Consider the following 20,851-nt stretch of genomic DNA (forward strand, 5'->3'; position numbering starts at 1 on the left):
ATGTTGCTTCAGAGGCAGTTTGGAAATCGGTAGTGAGTGTTGCAACCGAGGACAGACGATTTWTTTGCGCTTCAGCACTCAGCGGTCTATGGACATTGCATGGCTGTGTGCATGGCTGTTTGGTCAGATGACGCAGATGCTAAGCTACAGGAATGTTTTTCTAGCAGACTGGAATATGTTCTGGGATTCATCCGATGACATTGAGGAGTATACGACGAGTCACCGACTTCAACAATAAGTGCATCGATGACGTTGTCCCCACAGCGACCGTACGTACATACCCGAACCAGAAACCATGGATTACAGGCAACATCCGCACTGAGCTAAAAGGTAGAGCTGCCTCTTTCAAGGAGCGGGACACTAACCCGGACGCCCTTAAGAAATCCCACTATGCCCTCCGACGAACCATCAAAGAGGCAAAGAGTCAATACAGGATCAAGATTGAATCCTACTACACTGGCTCTGACGCTCGTCAGATGTGGCTATTACGGACTACAAAAGGAAAACCCAACAGCGAGCTGCCCAGTGACATGGGACTACCAGACGAGCTAAATTAATTCTATGCGAGCAACACGGAAGCATGCATGAGAGCACCAGCTGTTCCGGACGACTGTGTGATCACGCTCTCTGTAGCCGATGTGAGTAAGACCTTTAAACAGGTCAATATTAAAAAGGTCACAGGGCCAGACGGATTACCAGGACGTGTACTCAGAGCATGCGCTGGCCAACTGGCAAGTGTCTTCACTGACATATTCAACTTGTCCCTGACTGAATCTGTAATACCTACATGTTTCAAGCAGACCACCATAGTCCCTGTGCCACAGAACGCCAAGGTAACCTGCCTAAATGACTACCGACCCTTCTGTAGCCATGAAGTGCTTTGAAAGGYTGGTCATGGCTCACAACACCATAATCTCAGAAACCCTGGACCCACTCCAATATGCATATTGCCCCAACAGATCCAGAGATGACGCAATCTCTATTGCACTACACAGCTCCCTTTCCCACCTGGACAAAAGGAATACCTATGTGAGAATGCTGTTCATTGACTACAGCTCAGCATTCAACACCATAGTGCCCTCAAAGCTCATCACTAATCTAAGGACCCTGGGACTAAACACCTCCCTCTGCAACTGGAWCCTGGACAACACATCTGGYAACCTGATCCTCAACACGGGAGCCCCTCAGGGGTGTGTGCTTAGTCCCCTCCTTCATGACACCAACACCATCATTAAGTTTGCTGACCACACAACGGTGGTAGGCCTGATCACCGACAACGATGAGACAGCCTATAGGGAGGAGGTCAGAGACCTGGCAGTGTGGTGCCTCGAGTCTTCTTGTGTATGATGCTACAACCTTGGCACACCTGTTTTTGGGAAGATACTCTCATTCTTCTCTGCAAATCCTCTCAAGCTCTGTCAGGTTGGATGGAGAGCGTCAGGTGTGTTAGAGTTGGGCTGGTATGAAAGCCTGCACACATGCGACTCTTGCTCTAGGACTATTTCCATTCAACTTATTTTAATTAAATCTCTGAACAGGTGTCCAAGGCAAAAGTACAGAACTCAAACTCCTTGGGGGGAGCTAGCAGGCAGATACACATTAGTGGAATAGAATGGTGTGCAGAAGAGAGAATGGGACCACATGAATGAGCAATTCCCCGAGCGTGTGACAGGCACAGATAGGGTCCTCGTGGTAAGACTGCAGCGGGTAATATGCATCTCTTATTCTYGATTTTATAAGACAGATAAGATCAAAATAGATCCTATCGGGACGTGTGTGTGCGTGCCTGCCTACCGGTCTGCCTGTTTCTGTCTATCTCAATGTAAATAAAATAATATCATTATAAAAGAAGAATCAGGGTTTATTGTGTGTCAACATAGACAAACTGATGGCATTGTTACATGACATTACTGTTTTTATTCACAGCGATGACAATAGACAGGCGAGGGGCAGGGAGGTTAGAGAACACTCAGTGCATCACATGGAACTGAGAGCGAGCGAGTGCGTGCGTGAGCGTACAGTTACGCTAAAACACACTGCCTACCCAGGGGAGGTAACCCCACTATGAAATACTAAACCCAGTCATTACAGAACAGAGATTAACTACTGTAGTAAGGGGGTGCTAATGACAATAGGATGAACGCCCAAAGCGCGCGCACACACACACACACACACACACACACACACACACACACACACACACACACACACACACAGGGAAAGAAGAACGACTTACATGTTTCGACAGGTTGGCGCTCTTTGAGTCGACGTCGTACCTGGAGAAGAGAAACACACACTGTTAACGTGGCATGGAGATGACAGCAGTACAGCCGGGAGCAGCAGGTGATCTATAGAATGTGACACTCAGACCGCTCAGTAAATGTATAAAGCAATGATGTCACACAGAGTATTATTAAGTCTTCTTGTGCTTTTCAATAATTGTATAGTATCCTGAAATGTCGAAATGGATGACTCCCTGGCTGTAAAAGTGTTTGTGTGTGTGCTTGTATCCTTGTACCAATGCGGGTGTCTATCTGTGTGAGCCAGTTCGGGAAGGGGGTTCTTGTCCAACAGGGCTGCAATCAGCTGCAGTAATTTCACAGTCCAGTTCATGCTACACAGCTCCCAAAAATAGGCGTCTATTTTTTAGGTAATATTTGAAAGCTATTTTATGGAGACGGAGCCTCACGTAGTTGAGAGAAAAGCAGTGGAACAAAGACCCACTACTGTAGCCCCGGTGGTTTTTCTGACAAAGAGAACCATTACATTTAATCGAAACAAACCACCAAGGAGAAAGGACCAATGCTCGTCGGGCCCTGGTTAAAAGACAGTCTGCAGTGTTTCCCCTACATGCTAAATCGTGGCAGTAAAACATTTTCAGTGTTAACTTAAACTTAAACCATATATAAATTATGTAGAAAAGAAAATGGAGCACTGTATTTYTTTAAGAAGATCACCTTTGAGAACTAACAATCACCAAAATAAAAACTAGACTCAGAGAGAATCTAAAAATGACAAAATAAGTAATGGCATGGAGCCCCCATTGATTTTGTTAGTCATTTAGATAGCATAAGCCATGGAAAAATGTGTATAATTACAGGAAATGTGCTTTTAACAACAAAATGGTCCTGTCACTTGTTTTGTTATACAGCTGAGACTATTGAAACATTGACCATTGAATWGCTTTCCAAATCCCACACTGGAGCTTTAACAACAAGGATGAGCAACACTGCTATACAACATCAGMCATAGAATCCATTTAAATGACATATTGGAACATCACCTCCCCACTATCACATAGGCCAGAAATAGACATAATTCTGTGTACAGAAAACATTATGTTATGTGTGCTTGAGGGGAAATTGTGTATTCAAACAGGYCAGTGTTTCATCCCCTATCATCTCTGTCCATGTTATCTCTACAGGATGGCCTTACTCAATTACATACATCAAACAACCAGTAGGCTCTGATTCTGTTGATAGGAGATGAGGGAATATCTCTCTCTGTGTGATACTCGTGGGTCTCTGGGCTCTAGTCCTGTGCCAGCCTCCCCTAACACACACAGACACACTCTCCCCGTCTAGCAAGCAGGACAGATTATGTGGCATACTGCCACTGTCAGGGAGATGGGATGGTGTGTTGTCAGAATGAGCTCTGGGATGTTTGTTATGTAACTCACAAGGCACTAGAGGCACAGCAGCWCTGATGTTCTATGCCATTGAACAGATCACTTACATTCATGAAAACAGAATTTCCTGAGACACACAGCACAAGGCAAGTGTGTTGTATTTATTCAGCTGCCAAAACTGCCCCACAACACCTAACACACACACACAAACACAGACTACCACGTGTGTGCGTGCGCATATTTGTGTACATTGTTTCTCCATGATGTACAGTATGTCTGTGTGTGTGTTTGCGTGTGTGCGGGTGTGCGTAGGGTTGTTGCCGTATTAGCGCCACACTGGCAGTCATGAGTCATGACCGCAGTTTTATTCTATGTGACCGCTGAGTCACGGTAATCTCCTTTTATGCACTCTGGACATGTGTTGGTAGTACCCAACTGGCTAATGATCATCAGGTCTCTAATGGCCTGGTACTCAGGGCTCTATTGTCCCTCTAACCACTCTGACATCAATGCAAGTGCCAATGGAAAAATCACATCAAACACTTATCATTAAAACAATATCGTGMTTTTAAAACTCACCTCCCTGTGATGATCAATTTGAGGAAAGAAGTTCAACAACAGGTTGAAACTGAGTTGGAAAACATGTTTGTTGTTTCAAAGCCTAACAGAACAAAGTGGACTGTGTTTTCTAAGGTGATGATTCATTCAAAACACCCATAAGCATATTAGAGCTTATGCATCTGCATAGGCCTATACTGCATATGAGCCCAAGCCTGAAAAGAACCCGGAATTAAGATCATGAATATGCATTTATACAATACATAGCCTACCGCATATTATACACAGCAAAAAAACACAAGGACTATATATATATATATATATAGTTGTCCTGAGCTCAGTAAAAACTCCTGTCCCCCCCTCTCATTAGAGTGAGAGAATTGTAATGTCACGCGTGTCGGTTCTCGTCATCAAGGTAAAAACAACATCATTACACACACACACACACACACACACACACACAAACAGTCATGAATCAGTAGAGATGTACACTACATGACCAAGAGTATGTGGACACCTGCTCGTCGAACATCTCATTCCAAAATCATGGGCATTAATATGGAGTTGGTCCCCCTTTGCTGCTATAACAGCCTCCACTCTTCTGGGAAGGCTTTCCACCAGACGTTGGAACATTGCTGCGGGGACTTGCTTCCATTCAGCCACAAGGGCATTAGTGAGGTCAGGAACTAATGTTGGGAGATTAAGCCTGGCTCGCAGTCGGCATTCCAATTCATCCCAAAGGTCTTCAAAAGCAGATGAGGTCAGGGCTCAATGCAGGCCAATCAAGTTCTTCCACACCGATCTCGACAAACCATTTCTGTATGGACCTCGCTTTGTGCATGGGGGCATTTTCATGCTGAAACAGAAAAGGGCCTTCCCCAAACTGTTTCCATAAAGTTGGAAGCACAGAATCGTCTAGAATGTCATTGTATGCTGTAGTGTTAAGATTTCCCTTCACTGGAACTAAAGGGCCTAGCCCGAACCATGAAAAAAAGCCAAGACTATTATWCCTCCTCCACTAAACTTTACAGTTGGCACTATGCGTTGGGGCAGGTAGCGTTCTCCTGGCATCCGCCAAACCCAGATTTGTCCATTGGACTGCCAGATGGTGAAGCGTGATTCATCACTCCAGAGAACGTGTTTCCCACCCTGTCCCCGGCTGACGGATACTAGCATCTGCACGCCGGAGGGCCGCCGCACCGACCCCCATCGCCTCTTGTCTAGAATCACAAATATTCGTCCGCGTACCCTCCCTACTTACCACTCCTGCCAGCCACGGTTTGTCAATCCTTGCCACATCTGGTGGTTTTGCGTCGCTTGTGTACAGTTGCTCGCCATGGAAACCCATCTCATGAAGCTCCCGACGAACAGTGTTGCAAATGAGGACAGATGATTTTACACATTAACGCGCTTAAGCACTCAGCAGAGTCCGGTCTGTGAGCTTGTGTGGCCTACCACTTCACAGCTGAGCCGTTGTTGCGCCTAGACATTCGTCAACGGTGTGGCTGAAATAACTGATCGATTAATGTGAGAGGGGTCCCACATACAGTTGAAGTCGGAAGATTACATACACTTAGGTTGGAGTCATTAAAACTCGTTTTTCAACCACTCCACAAATGTCTTGTTAAACAAACTGATAGTTTTGGCAAGGTCGGTTTAGGACATCTACTTTGTGCATGACACAAGTAATTTTCCAACAATTGTTTACAGACAGATTATTTCACTTGTATCACAATTCCAGTGGTTCAGAAGTTTTCCATACACAAGTTGACTGTGCCTTTAAACAGCTTGGAAAACTCCAAGAATGATGTCATGGCTTTTAGAAGCTTCTGATAGGCTAATTGACATCATTGGTCAATTGGAGTGTTCCTGTGGATGTATTTCTCAAGACTTAGCGTTCAAACTCAGTGCCTCTTTGCTTGACATCATGAACATCCAAAAGAAATCAGCCAAGACCTCAGAAAAAAAAATGGAGACTCCAACAAGTCTGGTTCATCCTTGGGAGCAATTTCAAAAATGCCCTGAAGTACCACGTTCATCTGTACAAATAATAGTACGCAAGTATAAACACCATGGGACCACAACAGCGTCATACCGCTCAGGAAGGAGGTGCTTTCTGTCTCCTGGAGATGAACGTACTTTGTGCCAAAAAGATTTTAAAAATCAACCATCAGAACAAACAGCAAGGATCTTGTGAAGAAGCTGAGGAAACAGGTACACAAAGTATCTACATCCACAGTAAAAACAAGTCTTAAATCGACATAACCTGAAAGGCCGCTCAGCAAGGAGAAGCAACTGCTCCAGAACCGCCAATAAAAAAGCCATACTACGGTTTGCAACTGCACATGTGGACTAAGACCGTACTTTTTGGAGAAATGACCTCTGGTCTGATGAAACAAAAATAAACTGTTTGGCCATAATGACCATCGTTATGTTTGAGGAAAAAGGGGGGAGCTGCAAGCCGAAGAACACCATCCCAACCGTGAAGCACGGGGGTGGCAGCATCATGTTGTGGGGGTGCTTTGCTGCAGGAGGGACTGGTGCACTTCACAAAATAGATGGCATCGTGAGTAAGAAAATATTGTGGATATATTAAAGCAACATCGTAAGACATCAGTCAGGAAGTTAAAGCTTGTCGCAAATGGGTCTTCCAAATGGACGATGACCCAAGCATACTTTCAAAGTTGTGGCAAAATGGCTTAAGGACAACAAAGTCAAGGTATTGGAGTGGCCAAACAAAGCCCTAACCTCCAATCCTATAGAAAATGTGTGCGCATAACTGAACAAGGCGTGTGCGAGCAAGGAGGCCTAGAAACCTGACTCAGTTACACCAGTTCTGTCAGGAGAATGGGCCAAAATTCAGCATGGACCAAAAAAGCTTGTGGAAGGCTACCCAAAATGTTTGACCCAAGTTAAACAATTTAAAGGCAATGCTACCAAATATAAATTGAGTGTATGTAAACTTCTGACCCACTGGGAATGTGATGAAAGAAATAAAAGCTGAAATAAACCATTCTCTCTACTATTATTCTGACATTTCACATTCTTAAAATAAAGTGGTGATCCTAACTGACCTAAGACAAGGAATTTTTACTTGGATTAAATGTCAGGAATTGTGAAAAACTGAGTTTAAATGTATTTGGCTAAGGTATATGTAAACATAGGCACATGCAAATATTTAGTTTTACTTACAGGTCAAATCTCAGATTCTGTCGTTCCTCAAAGAAATAATCCAAGATGAATTTACGAACAAACTCTGGGTTGAGTGTGTTTTCAATCACCTCTGTCCTTCCAAACTTGAGAGAGAGGATGAAAAGGTTGAGGGTCAAAAGCATGCAAGATATTTCCTTCAATTTAAAATGGGGGGTATTTGACAGACTACATTCGTGACATGCAATTGATTTCTAATGGCGAGAGAAATTAATTGACCGTGCTCGAAAAATGTGATCTCAATTCCAAATAAATGAATGTATAAAATATTGAGAATTCATTACTTGAGAGTGACATTACTGATGTCAGAGGCTGCCTCCCAAATGGTACCCTATTTCCTATATAGTGCACTACGTTTGACCAGGGCCCATATGTAGGAAATAGGATGYCATTTGGGACACAGTAATACATGCACAGAAACCTAACACCGCTATCTATAGGGGTTATATGGGTCTGATATTTCAGTATTATTAATCATAGGAGAAAATATTCAGAGATGGGGAATCTAACCGAGTTATGATTGGGTTGAGGATTCATTTCATCATTTACTTGTATAAATATTGACGTTTGAGTGCCTGAATATCAGGCCTTTTCAATTCAGTCTCTGGTGTACTGTGTAGGCTAACTGAAGGGGACTTACCTCTCTCCACTCCTTATTGCTGATGCCTTGTGTGTACAGAACGCATACTAGATGAAGAAGGAGTAACACAGAAGAAGCAGGTTAAACAGGGGACCCTGCGTGACCTTTTGAGTGTGAGGGAAAATGCATTACGGGGTTACAAACATAGGAGGAATGGTTTATCAACAACATAAAGCTCTAGTGGGAAGAAAACTGAGCTCATTCCTGGTGTACTTTTTTCAGTAGGGCTTTTGAGAATGCACGGCATAATAAGCTCCTGTTGAGTTAGTGACACACACACACACCTACATTTAATCACTTACTCAGCAGCCCCGAGGAGACCTGAAGCCAATTAGCCTCTGTTCATATGCCTCTTAAAGAGAGAGAGGGAAGAGAGGAATGTAGCGAACATAAGAGGAGCCTTTGTCCCTCTCTCTCTCCCCGTCTCTCRCTATCCCGTCTCTGCCTCACTCCCACTAGCACTCCATTTCTCTCCCTCTCCCTTCATTTTCAAAGGCACGTCCAAAGAGAGATAYACGACCTTTAAGTCTCACCTGAGACCTGAGAAGAAAAGGCCAGAGTTGTCCCCCTATCCCTCCTGTCCCCTGGTCTTTCCTGTACCCTCTCGCTGCCCACTGAAGCAGCTTAATGCTGGGAGACTTGAGCAGCAGCACTCAGCATGATTAAGATGGCCACTCAGCACAAGTGCCTCCTTACATGAATGTTTATGGCCCTGGACCTGGCTCATCATCATATCATCATTAGTCACAAAGCCTCCTTCTCCCTAATTTTCGCCACAGATCCCAAACCGGAATATGAATAAATCTGCCTTGAGAATATGACTCGTGACATATGAGCGGAGTCACTGTCTAACGAGGCGTGAGAAGGAAGACGACCTGTTTCTATTTTTGGGCTGGAGTTGTGGAGGAGGGGAGAGGAGAGACGGGGAGACTAAGATACAGAATTGAGAAATGCTGAATATATAGAGATCAGCAACAAAACAATGTTGATGACAAGTTTGACACACACTGATATCAAGTACAGGAATGTGTGTGTGTGTGTTGTGCTCACGTCATGAGACATGCATAAAGAAAGGAAGAAAAAAAAGACTTACAGAAATTCATGCAAGGCTAGTGGAATATAAGAATGTCAAGACAGGCAGAAAAAGCAGACAANAAGCAGACAAAAGGCCTGAAAGAAAAGAAAAACAGAAAGATGAAGAGCATGTGTGAGGCATTCCAACCAGAGAGAGAAAAAGAGAGAGAGAAGGCAACAGTGCCACAACAACACAAAACCATTAACCACATGACTTATTAATACACAGTGATTCATCGGTAAAATATGACATAATAACATACATACATACCAGTGGAGGCTGCTGACGGGAGGAGGGCTCATAATAATGGCTGGAACGGAGTCAATGGAAYGGTATCAACCACATGGAAACCACGTCTTTGATGTGTTTGATACCATTCCATTGACTCCATTCCTTATTTTGAGCCCTCCTCCCCTCAGCAGCCTCCACTGATAGATACATACATCACACAGACCCCTTTTATTATGCATTTATTTATCGTAATTGTTTTTCACTAACCCTCTTGCACTGGCTCTATGCACACTCAATTGACTCTACCCACACATACTACACTGACACTCCAACACACACCACACACACACACTCACACATACAAACACTGACACTCCAACACACACACACTGCTGCTACTCTGTTTATTACATATCCTGATTGCCCAGTCACTTTTGCCCCGACCCACATGTACATACTGTATTACCTCAACTACTTCGCACCCCTGCACATTGACTGGTACTCATTGTGACTCACACCTTTGTGTAATCCCCGTTGTATGGCATACTAACGTATACGAGTTGTATCCATCACAAGACAAAGTGTTTGTGTGTTTTTGTAAGAAAATCGTCTCCGGAGTCAACGTCATTCATCGGGCAACTAACGACTCCCATTGAAAAGGCATTGGTTCTATTCACCAAAGTGCGTCGTTGGAGCACGTGTCGATTGTGGGGGTCGAGGGTCGAAAAGAAAAAAAGGCAGCGTTGCTCTCAGATCGGCTTTCCCCGTCGTTTCACAAGACTGACGACCGAGCAGCTCCTGGAGAGATATTATCACCTACGGCTGCAAATGTGGACGCGGCTTATAACGCGCACGTTGTTGCACGTCGTTAAATATTTTGAGGCAAGAATTACAGACACTGTAGCCGTACAATTAGCAAAATAGAACTCAATTGATTGAACGCGAAATTGATTTCAATATGATAGAAATACAGTGTACAAAACATTAGGAACATATGCTCTTTCCATGACATAGACTGACCAGGTGAATGCTATGGTCCCTTATTGATGTCACTTGTTAAATCCACTTCAAAAATCAGATAGGATGAAGGGGAGGAGACAGGTTAAAGAAGGATTTTTAAGCCTTGAAACAATAAAGACACACAATGCATATGTGGGCCATTCAGAGGGTGAATGGGCAAGACAAAAGATTTAAGTGCCTTTGAACGGGGTATGGTAGTAGGTGCCAGGCACACCGGTTTGAGTGTGTCAATACTGCTGAATTTTTCACACAACAGTTTTCCATGTGTATCAAGAATGGTCTACCACCCAAAGGGCATGCAGCCAACTTGACACAACAGTTGGACGCATTGACATCAACATGGGCCAGCATTTCTGTGGAACGCTTGACACATTGTAGTGTCCATGCCCCAACAAATTGAGGCTGTTGAGGGCAAAAGGGGTGCAACTCAATCTTAGGAAGGTGTTCTTAATGTTTTGTGCACTCGGTGTATGTAGGCCTGTTTGTAGCCTATAGGCCTACTGTATTAATCGTTTAATGCAGTCACCCTCCGTTTTCATTTGAAGCACCTTTTAATCCTTAGCTTGTGTAACAATTGGAAATACATTGGCAACTTTGTATGCGATTTCGTTCTGAAGTTATCAGCGGAGAGACAGATAAACATCTTGATTCTATGTTGAGCGGAGATCTTGTGTGTATAAAGTGAGGCGGAAGGGCAAAAACGTATCCAACGGCACACTTCGCTGTTCTACGAGTGGTCTGAAGCAGTTAGTAAATAACAAATGTGTGTTAAAGTTTTGGGAAACAGCTTTGCGATTTAACCCCTTACATGAGCGGGAATTGGCCTGAAATGGATAGGGATACATTTAAAAGGTTTATTAAAGAAGAAATATGAAAACGCATATGCATGGTAGTAATTGAAAGGGAACAGTTTGGTCTAATAATTTTACCATAATCTCCAAAGTTGAGGACACAACAGCTCACACCCCTGAATCCAAATATCACACTGTAGATTTCATGTGCATTTTACGTGTATTGTACATTTMGCCACATTTGTTGATAACGAAATCTGAGGATACTCTGAATACATTCAGTAAGGTTAGAAGAACATTCCTGAAAAATGTGGGGTAGGTGCAACATAAAATAAAGCAATGACAAAGAWTTGAGTGAGAGGACTAATTGGTGTTTCCAAGTGGCCACACACCTCTCCAAAGTGTGCACAGTTCAACTATAAGTGGCTTTTTACACTTGTAGTTGTTTTGGTTGGAACACAACCCTGCATCCCCATCATCACACAATTACTAATCATCCAAAAACTGCCCGTTATAAAATCGCAAAGGAGTCATGCGTGCATTCAGTTGTGTGTTCCACAGCTAATTTTCTTCACAACAGACATAGGCTCATTCTGTTCTGAACAACCCAGGGTATGACGCCATGTCATCTTGTAACTGTATATCAACCATAGTGATCATAAATGTTGACACTGTATATGACAAGAGTTTTATGATATATGAAGTGCACATTTGGACTCACGGGTGTTTTGCTTGATTATATGACATCCAAGTGGTATTGTTATAATCCTCAACGTCTCATCTTTCAAAATACATCGAGTTCCCTCACTCAGACAACAAAAAAACGTGCAAAAGTTGCCCAATTAACAGGAGGGATGGGCGCAAGTTCAGAGCGGCTATTAGTCAAAACTCGTACAACGCAAAGCCTGAGTTTTGATGGCCTTTGATGCCGTTCCAATTTAGGGGCTTATCAGTGCCCAAATCTGCCATTTTCACCCCGTATATGGGTACGAGTGTAAAGGACTACCAATTCTCATACGAAAAGTTCTAACGATGATTTTGGGAAACCGGGCCCAGACAGAGCGAGGAGGTTGGATAGGGAGTGTGAGGATGGGTTAAAACAGATTAGGTCTTGGCTTRGGGCATAGAGAGGGGTTAAATGATTTAACAGCAGGGTTGGGGTCAATTTCGTTTCAATTCCAGTCAATTCAGGAAGTACACTGAAATCCCAATTCTCTTCATAGCTTTTCAAGGAGGAAGAATTTGAATTGTTATTTGGTAAACTTTCTGAATTGACTGGAATTGAAATGGAATTGACCCCAATCCTGCTGAACGGGATATAAAGCTTGTTGGAGATGTTTCARGAGAGCAGAGCTTCAGGAAGCCCCTAGGCACACTCACCATTTATACAGAAACATTGACATGGAACAGGTATTAACAGTGACATTGTGGAACTAACAAATAAACAGAAAACCATAGTGATCTTACTTGGGTCTGATTTGGAGAAGGTGTCCATGTCCAGTAGATTTCTGTGAAGAGAAAAAACAAACAGGAGGGAGTGAGGTGTGAATAAGTAAAACTGACACCACGTTGCTTCGTTAAACACAAATAGACGCTGATTGTCTCATTAAGGCTCTCGTTAGTTAAGGCAGGGAACACCGTTGGGGATAGATACAGGATACAAGCGTGACAGACAGGATTGCGTCTCAAATGGCAACCTATTCACTAATAAAAAACAGCTTCTATAAAAAAAAACAGCTTCTATCTCAAGGCCATCAGACTGTTAAAAAGCCATCACGAACACAGAGGCTGCTGCCTACATACAGACTTGAAATCATTGGCCACTTTAATAAATGGATCACTAGTCACTTTAATAATGACACTTTAATGATGTTTACATATCTTGCATTACTCATCTCATATGTATACACTGTATTTTATACCATCTATTGCATCTTGCTATGACGCTCTGTCATTGCTCACCCATATACGTATATATTCTCATTCCATTCCTTTACTTAGATTTGTGTGWATTAGGACCTTTTTGTGGAATTGTTAGATTACACGTTAGATATTTCTGCATTGTCGGAAACTAGAAGCACAAGCATTTCGCTACACTCACAATAGCATCTGCTAACCATGTGTATGTGACCAATATAAATGTGATTTAATAGTACACTATTAAAAGGGCTCTGGTCAATAGGGTACCACTTGGGAAGAGAGACATGAGCGTCATGCTCTGATTGGCTAGGAGATGAGGCCTGTAAACGAGGCTTTGCTGTAGCAGCCGTTACAGAGCGGAGTGTGTCTCGCTCTTGTCAGGCTTATTAGCAGACAGAGGCAGCCATGAAATGCACACGGCCAGTGCTGTTTAAAAGCCCCACCCATTATGATCAAGTAAACACCTTCTATATCATGATACTTCAGGGGGGGGGGGGGGTTATAATGAAGTCATCATCAGTGATCAAGGACACCTTCTGTGCACCTCCCCTTTGGATGGGGCCGCCTTCCAACCCCCTAGAGAATCATCAGTCAATTAAACTGTTAATTTACATTAAAACAGACAAACTACCCCTAAGCCCCTGCATACACACAACGCATAAACACCTTCAAACCCCACTGGAATCAATGACTCATTTACAAACAAAATAACCTTAACCCCCACCCCGCCTTTAAATTATAACAACTCCACAGCCAATGACAGATCTTACACTAGTCATTGAGCATTTRTACGTTGGAGAATATTCATTAAATAAATAGGGCTGGGAAGACTAATTTCAATCAGGGGATTTGGGGAATACAGTTACCTCTAATATAATTGAGCTATTCTTTAGTGAATTCGCTGGAGTGATTCCGACACCGATCCATTCATCCTATAAGATCAGGATTGGAGGAAGGGATGGGGTGATGGATGGAGTGAGGGAACGAGAGATGAGATACAGTAAGTGACTCCTCTGCCATGGCTTGGAAACGTTAACCTCTACGGGGTCGGTGTCCCTAAACCGGGAAGGTTGTTGCAAACGTGCACTAATGTGACTAGAGAATGTTGTATACAACAGCCAACTTTCCGGGACATAGACATGTCTTATATGGGCAGAAAGCTTACATTCGTGTTAATCTAAGTGCAGTGTCCAATTTACAGTAGCTATTACTGTGAAACAATACCATGCTATTGTTTGAGGAGAGTGTACAACAAAACACTTATCAAGGCAACTGGTTTGACACACTTTCACATCTTTAGGTAAATAATGTACTTGATTTCAGTAATCTTGCTCTGATTTGTCACCCTGAGGGTCCCAGAGATAAAATGTAGTAGTTTTGTTTGATAAAATCCACTTTTATATTCAATTGTAGAACTGGGTTCTACAGTTTGAACCCCTGCTGTCTCTGGCCCCACACCGACCCCGCCTGGCTAGCTAGATGTGGGAGGTTAGTGTATTTTCTGTAGGGAAGATAATTATCTATCATGTATGACATTCCTGGGAGTGTGTACACTTAAATGTTTTATTACCATAGCATTTTTGTATATTCTCTATAGTTATGTACTTAAAAATGTATCAATTGACCAATTTGGCACACTTGGGCAAACTCCTGGCAGACCTGATACAAAATATTGTGTAGTAAGGTAATTCTTTATTGGCTCAGTCTGAAACTTTGAACACACACTGCTGCCATCTGGTGGCCAACATCTAAATTACACTTAGACTCCTATCTGAATGTATGGCCTTTCTCTTGCATTTCAAAGATGATACAAAACAAATGTTTTTTTGTTTGTATTATCTTTTACCAGATCTAATGTGTTAATATCCTCCTACATTAATTTCACTTTCCACAAACTTCAAAGTGTTACCTTTCAAATGCATATCCTTGCTTAGGTCCTGAGCTACAGGCAGCTAGCTTTGGGTGTGTCATTTTAAGGTGGCATTTTTTTTTTAAAGGGTGCGGGAGAACTACCCTTCTCTCCTCCTGACCTGCTGGTTCATGTCCCATTGAACTATCCCCGACACTTACTGAGCTGTATAAAGGTGATGAAAGGTCAGAAAATGCTGKCCTGTTCCACTTTATTCCGTTAAAGCCCAGGGATCAGCAGAGGCTTTGGACTGCTGTAGAACAGGAGGGAACACTGATCTTTCTGAGTCCATGCCTTCCTGTTTCCAGTTACCCRTGTTGCTCACTGACTCGCTCACTTTGCCAGTGAGTGTATGTGTGTGTGTGCATGGATCCCTGTGTGTGTGTGTGTGTCCATGTCTTATAGAGTCTAAAAGCTGCAGAGTCTATAGTATGGTCTGCGCGGTCGTGACAGCATTTTAAAACCAGGTTTCCTTCCTCATAGCAGGAGATAAATATTTTAGCCAGACTGTGTTGGCTGGTTACATCACTGAGACTGGCCCTTTGGTCCTCGCTGTGTGTAATGGGCCCCTGGGTTCCCCCTGTGTGTGTGTGTGTGTGTGCGTGCCTCAGCATTAGGGCTGTGTCGGGCATGACATTTTCTCAGCCGGTGATTGTCAAGCAAATAACTGCCGGTCTCACGGTAATTGACCATTAATTCCCACAAACACGTTCAGCATCTCCTGGCTTCCRSACATTTGGAACAACTACATTTAAAAAAGTTTAATACATCTATTTAATATAGSCCACACCATCACAACAAATCCATTATTTATTTTAGACAGATCTAAAAAGACACCTAGTATATTTCAGAAGAACGGAATAGTTGTYCTTATGTTAGGCCCTGAGCTGGCTATGCTGTGGGCTACATTAGTTAATTTAGCAGACAAGACTTGCTTCGAATTCCGTAGGCATTATTTTATATTAATTTAGAGTATGAAGAATACAATTGAACATAGCTGAATAAAATAGAAAGGATATTTTCTCCAAACGATTTCCGAGGGAGTGTGCACATGCTGCTATTCTGTGTTGAGCGGTTAACAAAGAAACAGGTCCTCCTATATGCTTCATTTAGTTATTTATGCAACTTTAGTTGCGATTCAAACGTTGGGCGATATATGTTTAAATGTTTAATACAGTCTAAGGCTGCATGATGCGACTAATGATGATTTGAAAAAAGTTGCTTGAAAAGGCATGCGCTCTGCTTTGTTTCTTGTGCAGGCTGCACACACTTCATCAGTCTCTCATTCACAATTTAACAAGGACTTAGTAAAAATCTCACTAGCCTTCAAATTTCACTGTGGCATCCTCCTTGTGTGGCCGTAACGCCCCCTAAAATAATCCATCCCTTTTGCGGACAAAGTCGCCGTTGTACCCTTGGGCTGAATATACCAATTATAATTCCCTTCTCCCGGCTACCAAGTGCCGTGCTCTGAAGCACCTCTCCCTCATATGGCTCTCTCATATCACAACTCTTATTAGCCAATGCCAGTAATGTGATCGGGTCCTACTCATAGGCATCTCAGTTCCGAAGTGCGTGAGCGTCCTTCTTATCAAAATCCGAGRMGCATATTGAAGATGTTAGAAGAACTGTCCACATATACTTTTCGTCAGCCAACAAGATGAGTAGGCCTAACGAACAGCAAAAGCACTAGCCAATGTCAATCTACTATCCCCTATAGTATAAAAGTTGACCTATTCTATTGGTCAACTTGTCCTTCTGTGCCAGAAAGAAATATTCCAAACATACTCTGGGACAGTTGTGGGCCTAGCCTATAGAAAGCTGATGGGATCCTKCTCTTTTTAATAGAGGCCATCAAAAMAWWWTCACTCAATTGCATAGCCTATAGAAATGTTGCGCAACATGAGATCAYGAAGTGTTTGATTTGACWTTTGCATCGATGTCAGAGTGATTAGAGGGACAAAAGAGTGGTGCCTACCAGGCAGTTAGCAWGTTTGKTAGGCTACWAATGACCATCAGCAGCATCAGAGCTTGGAAAAGCCTAGTTACCGTGACTAAACCGTCATGTGTTATTTGACTGAGGTCATGACTCGTGACCGCCGGTGTGGTGGTAATACGGTCACCGTATATCCTGTCTCTTATACACATCTAGATGTGTATAAGAGACAGCTACACAGCTGATTCAAATAATCAAAGCTTGATAATGAGTTGGTAATTTCAATCAGCGGTGTAGTGCTACGGCAAAAAACAAAACGTGCAACCAGGGGTGGGACCCAGTGGGTTGGGACAAGCATGCATCCTAGGCAAGTAGCAGAAGGGCGAGCMGGCTATTATTCCCCATCGTTTCAGTGCAATGTTTTAACGGCCAACTAGCTGAAAAGGTTTGAGAGGGTTTATCTAATGTTCCCTCACTAGATTTGATCTTATTTCGCTCTGGCTAACAGTTGTTGATCTTGTTGTTGTCAATGTGCCAAACTAAGGGAGACAGAGCCTGCCTTTTTCACGGTTGTTTGATCAATAGGACTGTAAAGTACCCAAATGTAAAGAGGACCCCCGTGGTATTGACATAATTGCAGAACTTAATTCAGGTGTATTTTGTGGCTGTTGCTATTGCCTGTAGTTATAGTTCCGTTCAAAGTGAATGATGGCAGGCCTATGTGGCATATGGCTCTGATTGGCTATGGCGCATCGGTCCTGGACAAGACAGATCCTGGACAAGACAGAGTTTTTTTTAATAGGTTTTATTTGCTGCAGTGTCTTAATTGTCCAAACGCACAGCCGCTTTCCCACTCTACATTGCGATAGAATTTTCACAGATGCCTTACTGTACGTCATTCCCTAACATTCTATGCACAGTAAGCTTGACATCAGCCCTCTGCTCATTAAAAACAGGAGGAGAAGAGACGAGAGCTGTTTCACAAAGTATCCCCCGCCATCACTCTTCTCATTAGCTCTCTCCTATCCATCCTCCTCCACTCTCTCTCTCTCTGATATGTGGTTGTAAAGACATTTAATTTAATGAACATGTCTGATCGGCTAACGAATGACAGATCACCACTGTTTGGTTATGACAGCATTGCCATGACAACCCGCTGAACATGTGCCAGACCACCAGGACCCTGACCTACGTTACCCATAATCCTCTACCGTGCTACTCGAGAAATAGATTTTACCTGATGGAATTGTGAAGTCATATACACAGTGCAGTTACAGTACAGTTACAGTCCCCGCCCCYCACGAATCAGAAATAAAGAACAGCCATTGGTCTGTGAAACTGTGACTTAACCAGGGATATTACTGTCCTGCTGGTCATGATCTGTGGCCATGGGTAACACTGTCACTGCACGGAGAGAAAACTGAGAGAAGAAGAAAAGGAGAGGGGAGAAGAAATGAGGAAAGATGGAAAATGTGAGCAAACTCTCTCCTACCTTCTTCCCTCTCTCCTTCCCCCACTCTTCCCTCTCTCCCTCCTTTGCCCTCCTTCTCCCCTCTCCCTCTCTCCCGCCTTCTTCCCTCTCGCCCTCCTTCGCCCATGTTCCCTCCCTCCTTCCCCGCTTCGCTCCTCTTCCCTCCTTCCCTGCTTCACCTCTCTTCATTCTCTCCCTCTGCCCCTCTTCCCTTCCTCCTCCGCCCCTCTTCTCTCCATCATTCTTTCCTCTCCCACTCTTAGTTCACCCTTCCTTCACCCTTCCCAGTGTGGCCTGGATAATGGATCCACAGAGAATACACCATCACACTGAACTAGATCCAGCCACCACGGAAGGAAACGGGACTGACAAACACACACACACCGTGTGCCGATTCTAATTCAAAGTGTGATGTAGAATATCACATCTGTGCTTCCATACAGCTGCAGTATCAAAGACCAAAACACTCTCAAGCTGTGTGATTCCTTCTCCCTGTTGTAGTAGTGAACATGGTGCTGGGATTCTAATCTTAGCAACATAACATTGCCTACCTACCTGCACATTCAAGAAGATCCTGATACAGAAAAAAAATAGGTGAATATATGCWGWGTACCTTCATTTAGATTTGAATCTAATACAAACGGGAATACTACAGAATAACAGACTAGACACATACCATACCCATAGACATACTATATTAATATTTACTGTAAGTAGTGAATATGTTTTCTATTTCCATGGTGGCTTGTACTGTTTGAAAGGACATGGAGTTGTGTGTGGCAACCGAGCAGGATTATGCTTGGCAACATCTGGAGAGAACAGTTGCAACAGAGCATGCTAATATGACCTGAGGCTTTTCAACAGGTCACTGAGCCCAGCTCCACAGGTAGAAGCTAGCTACTGCTTTTTGTCCATCTTTCTCCCTTTCCCTCCCACTTTCTTTCACACACACACACACAGAAAGAGAGCATCAGCAGTGCTGTGGCTTGTATATTCTCAGTGCCTCTCGGAGAGACCTGTCCTAATTTTTACTGACAAGCTGGGCTGGGAGGGCAAAGAGACAGCCTCGGCAGTGTGTACGTACGCATGCGCTCACCTTCACACACACACTATTTCAACCTGTGCTTGCCATGTTTTACATTACCAGGCAAATCAACATGCAAAGTGGTGGTCATGAAAGACATGCCACAGAAGTATAGCCCATCCACTGAGACACAGCTAGTCATTACTATACACACTGCCAGAGGCAGTTTAAATGCTTCGCTCTCCCCCGCTATCTCTTTTCWCTCTGTTTCCCTGCCCCCCCTCTCTCAATCTCAGGTCTTACCACCATCTATCAATGTATTCCATCTTAGCTAGGCACAATAACACGTTTACTGAAGTGTCAGTGTTTCATTCATGGATTCTGTTGAGAASCCATTCTGATTGGTTGATCTCTGTCYGTCTGTTTCTCTCTCTCTGACCTTTCCTCCAACTCTCTCTCCACCCCTCATTTCCTCTCTTACACTCCCATTTCCTTTGCCAGTCCTCCAGCAGAGAGAAGAGCCCGGTAGAGGAAAGGCTGTTAGGTCTGGCAGTATGACAGCAGCATGGCAGCAGGCAGACAGGAGCCAGGGGATCCCTAAGCAGCGCAGAGAAGAGCAGTGTGTCTGCCTCCCCAGGGTAGAGATGAGGGGACACCCAGAGGAATACTCACTACAAGAGAGATGCGACCAGGGTAGGGATTACTACATTAGGCCCATGAGAGTCCCCCACTCACTGGAATGTGTTTCTCTCTAAAAAAGTGCTTACAGTAGGGAAAGGAACTGGAGTTAAGTTGAGCGGTACACTCCTCCAACGAGATCAAGGCCAAAAAAAGCAATGTGTCACCAGGTGATTGAAGTGAATTCAGTGTAGGCTGACTAGGCACTTGGCGGGGTGACGAGAGGAGCTCTTTAGAGCAAGTGCTGCTGACTGCTCTTTCTAGCAGTAAATGTAATTATGGTTATTGATGTATTCAGGGATCTATTATATGAGCCTTGGTCAAAACGGTGCACTTTATATGGAATAGGGTGACATCTGGGATCGTTCTGGTCATTGAAGAGATCATCCAGCAGTCGCCCCCACCATGCAGCGCTCCAAAGGTCACATGACCGTGGATGATTTTTTTGCCAAGATGTGAGGAGTATTTAAATCAGTACTAGGAGGGAGGTAAACATATGCATGAGCACATATACTCACACAGGACTGTTGAACATTTTTAAAATACATCCATCTCTATCTTCAGAGTTTCTATACTGTTAGGGTGACAAACAGGGATATGCTTAACACCCCGCCGTCCCTCACTAAGCAGTTGCCCTCAAATCTCACACAATTGATCAATGACACAGGTACAAACCCAAATCCATAACATGGGCACCCTTTAGATATCTCCTGACAAACCTGCCCTCTAATACATCTTGCTGTATTCAAACCAGGATCTC

At 43.6% G+C, this 20,851-nt stretch overlaps 1 protein-coding gene across 1 annotated transcript in view; it reads right to left on the reverse strand.

Moving 5' to 3' along the window:
- Positions 1–20,851, reverse strand: part of LOC111951538 (copine-8) — a 126,234-nt gene that overhangs the window by 65,302 nt on the left and 40,081 nt on the right. Inside the window, exons 2-5 of the mRNA XM_023969713.2 lie at positions 12,621–12,661; positions 8,037–8,083; positions 7,379–7,482; positions 2,237–2,276 (exon numbers count right to left, since the gene is read on the reverse strand). Coding sequence (XP_023825481.1) covers positions 2,237–2,276; positions 7,379–7,482; positions 8,037–8,083; positions 12,621–12,661 — 232 coding nt within the window. The remainder of the gene's footprint in view (positions 1–2,236; positions 2,277–7,378; positions 7,483–8,036; positions 8,084–12,620; positions 12,662–20,851) is intronic.

The sequence above is a fragment of the Salvelinus sp. IW2-2015 genome, linkage group LG24, assembly GCF_002910315.2.
Source record: "Salvelinus sp. IW2-2015 linkage group LG24, ASM291031v2, whole genome shotgun sequence".
Taxonomy (NCBI): domain Eukaryota; kingdom Metazoa; phylum Chordata; class Actinopteri; order Salmoniformes; family Salmonidae; genus Salvelinus; species Salvelinus sp. IW2-2015.